This window comes from Microtus ochrogaster, chromosome 18 (assembly GCF_000317375.1).
Source record: "Microtus ochrogaster isolate Prairie Vole_2 chromosome 18, MicOch1.0, whole genome shotgun sequence".
Lineage (NCBI taxonomy): Eukaryota > Metazoa > Chordata > Mammalia > Rodentia > Cricetidae > Microtus > Microtus ochrogaster.
Genome location: NC_022020.1, coordinates 48,370,764 through 48,379,074, shown reverse-complemented (window position 1 = coordinate 48,379,074; position 8,311 = coordinate 48,370,764). Strand labels below are relative to the sequence as shown.

The 8,311-nt window shown below is 39.8% G+C and overlaps 1 protein-coding gene across 1 annotated transcript; it reads left to right on the top strand.

Annotated features, from left to right (window-relative positions):
- Positions 1-1,018: 1,018 nt before the first annotated feature.
- On the top strand, positions 1,019-7,307 carry LOC101995858 (serine protease inhibitor Kazal-type 13). The gene is made up of 4 exons (XM_005356391.1): positions 1,019-1,097; positions 5,555-5,592; positions 6,465-6,592; positions 7,259-7,307. The coding sequence occupies exons 1-4, from the start codon at positions 1,019-1,021 to the stop codon at positions 7,305-7,307; spliced, it is 294 nt and encodes a 97-aa protein (XP_005356448.1).
- Positions 7,308-8,311: the final 1,004 nt, after the last annotated feature.

Below are 8,311 nucleotides of genomic sequence, written 5' to 3'. Positions count from 1 at the left end.
GAGTAGCACCAGAAATAATATCGATTAGAAGACTCTTAGGGTTTCCTAGGTTAGCAGAAAAAGGGGAAAAAACAAAGCTTGAATATGAACAGGTAAGTCTTCTAAAAAGTAAAGACAGAGGAATGTGGGAAGGCTGAAAACAGGCTGTGGTTTGGCGAGAACATTTACCAAACAGCCTGGAATGCAACAGGTCGTTAATCTACTTTGCAAACATTAGATATTTAGGATGCTTTTATTTCCTGTGTTTCATAACTAAAACTCACTCAGCTCCTTCAGGCCTGGCCTTGCCTGCTGAAGCGTGAAACATCCGAGGGGGTGGCATGAAAGAGGATCAAACGCAGAAAACAGCCAAGAGAATAAACTCATGCCAAGTTAGTGGTCACTCAACTGAGCAGGCGACCCACCTCTATGGCTTTGCAGGCCCCTAGTCAGTTCTTTTTAACGCTAGCTGTAACTTCAAGCTGATAACAGAAAGTTCATTCAGGTAATTTCTTTTTGTGTCCTCTATCCTTAGTCAAAGTTAGTGGTGATATTTCGTGTTTCCCCGTATCTCAGATTCCCCCTTTCCATTCTATGGTTGTCATGGCTTGGTTGGTTTATTTTGCTTTCATCTTCCTTTTATTTTCTTTGCATGTGAAAATAGAAAAGCTTCACTCATTGTGGGTCTCTCTCAGTTCATGTCTCAGTTTATGTCCCATTGCGTACAATTTTGAGAAGAAATAGAACAAATATGGGCTTAAGTGGATGATATAGACTTGTAAAGTCTTGAGCCTAATCTCTATTCTAGACACACAGTAGGGTTGGGAGAGGGAATTGTTGGTATAGTTCTTCTGTCATTCTCTAAGCAAAGAGACTCTCTCATGTCTACATACCTGGAGCCTGTGTGAGACCACCATGGCCAGCTTTGTCTTGACACAGCATCTCCAAGGGCACTGAGTTTTCTCATGTTAAAAAGTTATCTGTACCGTAGACTGGGAATAAACTAACGGGCATTTTCTTAGTCTTCACCGCAGAAGACATGAGAAGAAGCGTCTGCTTGTACCACGTGATCACACTCTCTCTGATGCTCTCTACTTTGACACATGTTACTTTTTCAGGTGAGCAGTCTTGGAGATAAAAATTTGACTTCCTTAAAGTTGTAGAGAAAATGAGAGTAAATTTTGTTTTACTTTGGATTGGAATGTTTTTCTGAAATATGAAATGTTGAGCTTGTAAGTTCAAACTACATACTTTTAAAATGTATTTCCTTCAGAAGAAAAAAAAATCAGCTTTGTTTTCTATATTGTAGATTCTTCTCAGCTGTAAGTTTGGAACCAAACCAAGTCTTCTAGGGCAGAGAACATTCACTGTAATGTTCCCATTACAAGTAAAGCCAACCATCCCATTTCCCCCAAGCTCTCCCCATGCTCCCCTTCTCACTTTTCTCTCCCCATCTCCCCCTACCCCCATCCCACCCCCACCCCCAAGTTCCCAATTTTTGCCCAGCAATCTTGTCTACTTCCAATATCCAGGAGAATAACTATATGTTTTTCTTTGGGTTCACCTTCTTATTTAGCTTCTCTAGGATCACGATTATAGGCTCAGTGTCCTTTATTTATGGCTAGAAACCAATTATGAGTGAGTACATCCCATGTTCATCTTTTGGGGTCTTGGTTACCTCACTCAGGATAGTGTTTTCTATTTCCATCCATTTGCCTGCAAAATTCAAGATGTCATTGTTTTTTACTGCTGAGTAGTACTCTAATGTGTATATTTTCTACACTTTCTTTATCCATTCTTCCATTGAAGGGCATCTAGGTTGTTTCCAGGTTCTGGCTATTACAAATAATGCTGCTATGAACATAGTTGAACAAATGCTTTTGTAGTATGATAGGGCATCTCTTGGGTATATTCCCAAGAGTGGTATTGCTGAATCCTGGGGTAGAATGCTCATTAGATCGGGACTTTGGATTCTGTGGCTGATGACCTGAGTTCAAAACCCATAACTCACGTGGTAGAAGAACTGATTCATGCAAGTTGTTTTATGACTTTTACATGTGTGCAGTTGCCAGTACTGAGTAATAAATAAGTAGAATCAGCATGGTGGATGTCCAGATGGCTTGCAGACTAAAGATGCTTATCACCAAGCCCGATGACCTATGTTTGATTCCCAGGACTCATGGTAAAAGGAGAAAATTAACTCCTGTAAGATGTCCTCTGATTTCCACAGGCACACCGTGGCACATTTGTATGTGTATATGCATATGCACATAAATAAACAGATGGATAAATTTTTCTTAAACATCTTAGGGAATCAAGGAAACACCACAAAAGTGAAAGCAAATAGAAACAGTGAGAAAAAACGTATCTCAAGAGAAAGATTCTCCTCACTAAAATGGGCAAAATGAAATGAACCCAAGTCATCCTTAAATATAGGATTTCAGCGGTAAGAACTTCATTCTAAAGGAAAAGTAAATATCGATTTGTACTGGTCAGTTTTAAATCTTAACACCTACAATCACCTGGGTAGGGAATCTTAATGAGGAACTATCTACATCAGGTTTGCCAGTGTGGGTCTTGATTGCAAACTGATGTAGGAAGACCAGGTCCCTGGTAGGTGGCACCATTCCCTAGGCGAGGCATCCTGGAAAACAGGAGAAGAGAAAACCTACCGAGAGCAAGGCAGTCGAGCGAGGGTGCACTTATCCTTTCTCTGAGCTTGATTACTGATGTGATGTGACTTCTTGCCTTGATGTCTCAGAAATGATCAACTAATTAGAATTGTGATCCAAATAAAGCGCCTTTCGTCGGGAAAGGAAAAGTAGGGCAGTACTGAATTCTAGTGTGTGGAGTTCTTTTCCACAGAAGATGCAATAGGAATTCTGTGAGCTATTTTCTGCAAATTTTAAGCTTAAGCAAATAAGCACATATATAATGAACAATTTTTTTTTACCAGCAAAGGAAATTACTCTAAAAGTCCTCTGACAGCTGAAAACTAAACAATACACTGGCATATAATACATGGGTCAGAAAAAAATCATAAAAACAATGTTAAAGAAGTTTAATTTGTTTCTAATTTTTCTTTATAACATTGTTGTTGTTGTTAGATGGATATTCAATAAGGAAACTTGAAAATAAAACAAAGAGATGCCAGGCATAATTCCACAGACCTTTAAACCTAGTACTCCAGAGGAAGAGGCAGGGGAATCTCTGTGATTTGAGGTCATCCTGGTCTACATAGTGAGTTCCAGGACAGCCAGGGACACATAAAGAGACCCTGTCTCAAAACACCAAAATTAATTGGGGGATTAATTTCTACAGAGGCAGATTGTCTTTTATTGAAGAAATGAAGAGCAGGCGTTTCTCCATGGGAAAAGAAACTGCACCAAGGTGAAGGAGGCTTGAGGGTCTTACAGGTCAGAGAAGGGAGCTTTTGAGTGGAAAATGCCAGCTGCTAGTCTGTTTCCTGCATCCCCAAGCTATAAATTCTACCTTAACATCTTACCTGTATGTTATGTTTCTTGTCAAAAGTTTCCCAGCGCCTAACTGTCTGCAAATATCATCAGGGTGTAAAGTTTTCTGTCAGAAGTTTCTCTGCTCACCTGGATGTTTCAGGTCATTAGCCCCCCCCTCTTTTTTTTTCCTTGTGTGAGTTTGCATAAGGGGTGTGTTTGTGAGGAGCCATTCATATACGTAGAGGCCAGAGAACTACATTCAGGAACCAGTGTCGCTTCACTGTGCGTGCACTCTGGGGGTCGAACTCAGATCTTCAGGCTTGGGCAGCAGGTGCTTGAACTTCCTAGTCCATTTTCCAAGCTCCATTTTGAAATTAATTTTAATGAAAGCAAAATAAACAAAAAGAGTTAACATTGCACAGTCCCATTATCCTTTCTGCTCTAATCATACACCGTCCTCTTTGTAGTCAACTTCAATTCTCTGGGCTTCCTGTGTTTTCATCCAAACAATATTTACACAGCATTATCCTCTTGCTGCCTGCAAGAAGATGGCATACTATAGATGTCTGTTTACAACTTACTTTTTCCTACTTCTATTGAATCTTGGAAGGTCAAGAGATCATGGTTCACAGGGAACTTTCTTTCTATTGTCCAATTATGTAGAATTTCACTGAGTAGAACCAGCAAACCATTTGACAACTGTTCTACTGGAGTAGATGAACCTTCGTGTGTAACAGCAAATGGTGCCTCAAGAAATAATATTATGCACACGAGGTTTTGTATTGTTGGAGATACATCTTTAAAAGAAATTCATTGAATTGGGAGTGACGAGTTAAATAAAAATTCACATGTAATTTGGCCCAATATTGACAACTTCCCTCTTCATAAATGAATGCTTTTGAAGAAAGAAAAGCGCAAAAATACCTTTCTCATCAGCTGACACAATAGGTCATAAGTGGCTTTTGAGTGTGATTTTAAACAACTCATCATGAATTAAGTGGAGTATCTTTTTCAGATTTTACTTCTGTGTCTTCATTGGGTCTGTGTGTGCATAGTTATATATGTATTCATATTGTCTCTTCTGAAATTGACTTTTTCTTTTTTCTTTTCTATTTTCTTTTACTTTTAAAAAGAAAACAAGTTATCTTTTTTTCATTTTACATACCAATCCCAGTTTCACCCCTCCTCTCCTCCCCTTCTCTCCACCTTTTCCCAACCCCACCCTACCCTCTCTCCACTCCTCAGTAAGGCACATTTCTTTGAGGAAGGATCAAAGTGCTCCCCACCATATCTAGGCTGATCAAGGTATCCATCCAAAGAGAAACTGCCTCTATTTATTAGTGAGCTCAGGACATCTTACATGTTGTGCTAATACTCTATTATTGAGATATACTTCTAGTCCTAAATTCTGAGGCATAGTTTATAATTTAGGAATATTGCTCCTTGTTAAGCTACCCTATGGTATTTTTAAATCACCTGAGATAGAAACAGAACTATAGTCAGCCCATCTTCGTTCTTTCTATCACAGTTGGTCTCTATCTGTAGGCACCAAGATCATCTAACAAAACCTGTTCTCAGAGCCAGACTCCTGAAAGCTGGGTGCTTGTTCTACCTCCTCGTCATCAATCAGTGGACCCATATTAAGTTAGCATCCTAGCAGGACCTGCAGTAATACACTACTTCTATATCACATGTAATTTAATAGAAGTCTGAAAATGCATATAATTATTCTAATTGTAGAACAGGAAACTTACTGTTATAAAGAACATTATAAGTCATACAACTCCAAATTGTTTTTATTTAGCTGATTAATTCACTTATTGCAATGCTGGAGATGGAACCCAGCATTTCATACATGCCAGACCCACTCTCTGTAGCTTCTCACTCAGCCCAGTGCTTTTCCCTCAATGACGTAGCAATTTGCAAATTCAGTATGAGCTCTGAAAATTATATATAGGATAGATAGGCAAATAAATAAATAAAGCAGTCCACAAAGGAGTACCACCTATAAATTCTGTAAATTGTCTTCCATGGCTTTAGGCGTAAGTGGCTAGTGGGTGAGGTTGCATCCCATTATACACTAGTTCTTCTAACTCAGTGTGTTCGTGCTTTATTTGCAGAACTTGTCAGTTCACGTAACCCTTCTAGATGGCCTAAGGTAAACATCAATTTTCAATTCTATATTCTTCTTCCGCCTGGATCACTCTCCTCTGGGGTGTTTTAGACTCCACAGAGGGGACGTGCATTGACAAATTTTCACATGTCCTTGCTTGGACACACATCTTAATCTCTCCAGGGTGGACTTCTTCCCAGGTAGCATAACTCTTGTAACATACACACTAACATGGTTTAGCAAATGTTACAGTGCAAAAAAAAAAAACCCACACCAATTAGATATTGCTGAGCATTTAATGAAATAACAACCATTGCTTGCTCAGCCTCAAACATCACGTATCTCTAGTCTCCATAGACAGTTCTCATTCTTACCAACTATGTGGTAATCCTGCCCTAAGTTCACAAACACATAATGACTAATAATGAGTAAAGATATGTATCTTTACTCATTAATTTCTTATACAATAGCATACTGGAATGGAGGTAAGTTCAAAGGAAAACTATGTACTTGGGGTTTAGCAGGGATTCTTCGATGATTATCATTGAAGTAACTATGGGGTACATGGTGTTACTACATAAGGAAAGTAGAAACAGCCAGGTGGTGGTGGCGCACGCCTTTAATCCCAGCACTCGGGAGGCAGAGGCAGGCGGATCTCTGGGAGTTCGAGGCCAGCCTGGTCTACAAGAGCTAGTTCCAGGACAGGCACCAAAGCTACAGAGAAACCCTGTCTCGAAAAACAAACAAACAAAAAAAAGTAGAAACAAAAAACTCACCTGATGGAAGTTTGGAAGACAGGAAATCCTTAAATGTTCACCTAGTAGGATTTAATAATATTGCTATGTGGGTTAGAAGTGAAAGGTAACTGATAAGTGGGCAAAAATAAACTCTTATTCTTGTCGTGTTTACGTTTCCAGCCCCCATGCAAAATGTATTACCCAATACATCCTGATTATGAAGCAAGCTGTCCAGATGTGGTAGCATTTGTTTGTGCTACAAATGGTTTAACCTACAAGAATGAGTGCTTCTTTTGCATTGATCGGTGGTAAGTTCAAAGCAAAATATAACTCATGTATTTTTTTTTACTCTATAATGCATCAAGATACAAAATACTATATTGAAAGTTTTCATGACACATTTTGAGTAATCAACACATAGATCAGGCATGTGTGAAATATGACATGGTAACAGGAATGGACAAGATGGGTACACATGGAATTGTAGAAGCTGTTGTAATTTTTAAAAAGCTCCGCAAGAGAGAAAAATGCCAGGCAACAGGATTCACATGGAGGGGTTTTTATTAGGGAAGGGAGAATGTAAAAAGAGGGAAGGGAGGGTGGGAGACAAGTCTTTAGGGACAGGGGTGGCAGAAGAAAAGAGAAGCGAGAGACAAAAAGAGAGAGAGAGAGAGAGAGAGAGAGAGAGAGAGAGAGAGAGAGAGAGAGAGAGAGAGAGAGAGGAGAGGTTGGCAGGGCTCTTTTAAAAGGGAACAGTGAATTTTAAAAGGGAACAGTGAATGTACACAGGAGGCATTCTCAGTGGCTACAGCTGAGGACATAGCCTGTCAGAACCCCAAGGGCAGGCCAGTACAGATGCCTGAATACTAACAGAATCATCCTCCACTTTAGGACTTCATTTAGAAGGTAGCAAAAGCACGTTTAAGAGCAATGTCCTCTTCCCTTAAGGAACTAACGTTCTCTCTTTTCTTTAGGGAATTCGGCCCTCATATTGCGTTTGTCAAATATGGAAAGTGTAACTAGCAGCACATGGGACGCTTTCACTTGTTTGTGCTTTCCATTACTTCGTTCTGGAAATTATTTCTTTGGGAATTTGAGGAGCTTAATTCACAAACTGTATGCACACCTGTGCCCTACCCAAATTTCAAACCAAACGGAAAGCAAAGGAATCCAAATAATGGAAGAAGTGTCATATTTGTTGCAAATAAACATATTAATGAATGAAATGATTGCTATTATTTTTTGTGAACTGGTAGTTTAAAGTCAGTTTCCATGTGGAGAGATCTATAGTCTCTCGGCCCAGCGAGACTGCTACTTCTTTCTTTAATTAAACTCACCGGGTCTCTCTGTCAGGCATACTTGGCTCCAGTAATTTCACTTAAAGCCATAAAAAAAAAAAAGAGGAATCCTTCTGGTGAAAAGTTAGACTCCAGAGCAGGAAGTCACGGAGTTACACAGACTTCATGCTAGCTTCCAAAATCCCTAAATAAATGCTACACTTCCCATGGTTGGAGGAGTAACATGCCAGAGAGATGGAGTGCCGCCCTAATGAACGTTTCTGACTCAGAGAAAGAAAGCGTACATGTGGAAAGAGTTCAGAATTCTTCCCTCAGTTTTGCCACTGACTGTTCAAGTTAGGGTCATATCACTGTCCTTGGCCATCCAGAAGGATGGTCTGTTCAGCTTAACCAACCCTCACCTTAAACCTGATGTATGTCTTGATAGAAACCAGTGGTTCCTCCATTTGGGAGTGAGGAAGTGAAGGCTGGTAAGCACTGGTTCTCAACCTTCCAAATGCTGCAACCCTTTAATTCCAGTTCCTCATGTTGTGGCGACTCCCTTACTATAAATCTATTTTGTTCCTGTGTCAGAACTGTAATTTTGCTAACTGCTGTGCACTGTAATATGATGTGCAGGATGTCTGATATATGACCTCCCTCCATGAAAGGGTCATTTGACCCCACGGGGGTCTCGACCCAAAGGATAAGACTCCCTGCTGTTAAGTCAACCAAGAGCTTCTGAATTAT

Bases quoted from the DNA above. Each gene is read 5' to 3' on its own strand.
- LOC101995858 (XM_005356391.1), top strand. From the start codon at position 1,019: ATGAGAAGAAGCGTCTGCTTGTACCACGTGATCACACTCTCTCTGATG. The intron at 1,098-5,554 runs GTGAGCAGTCTT...CTTTATTTGCAG, and splicing joins GACACATGTTACTTTTTCAG to AACTTGTCAGTTCACGTAAC. The intron at 6,593-7,258 runs GTAAGTTCAAAG...TCTTTTCTTTAG, and splicing joins TTCTTTTGCATTGATCGGTG to GGAATTCGGCCCTCATATTG.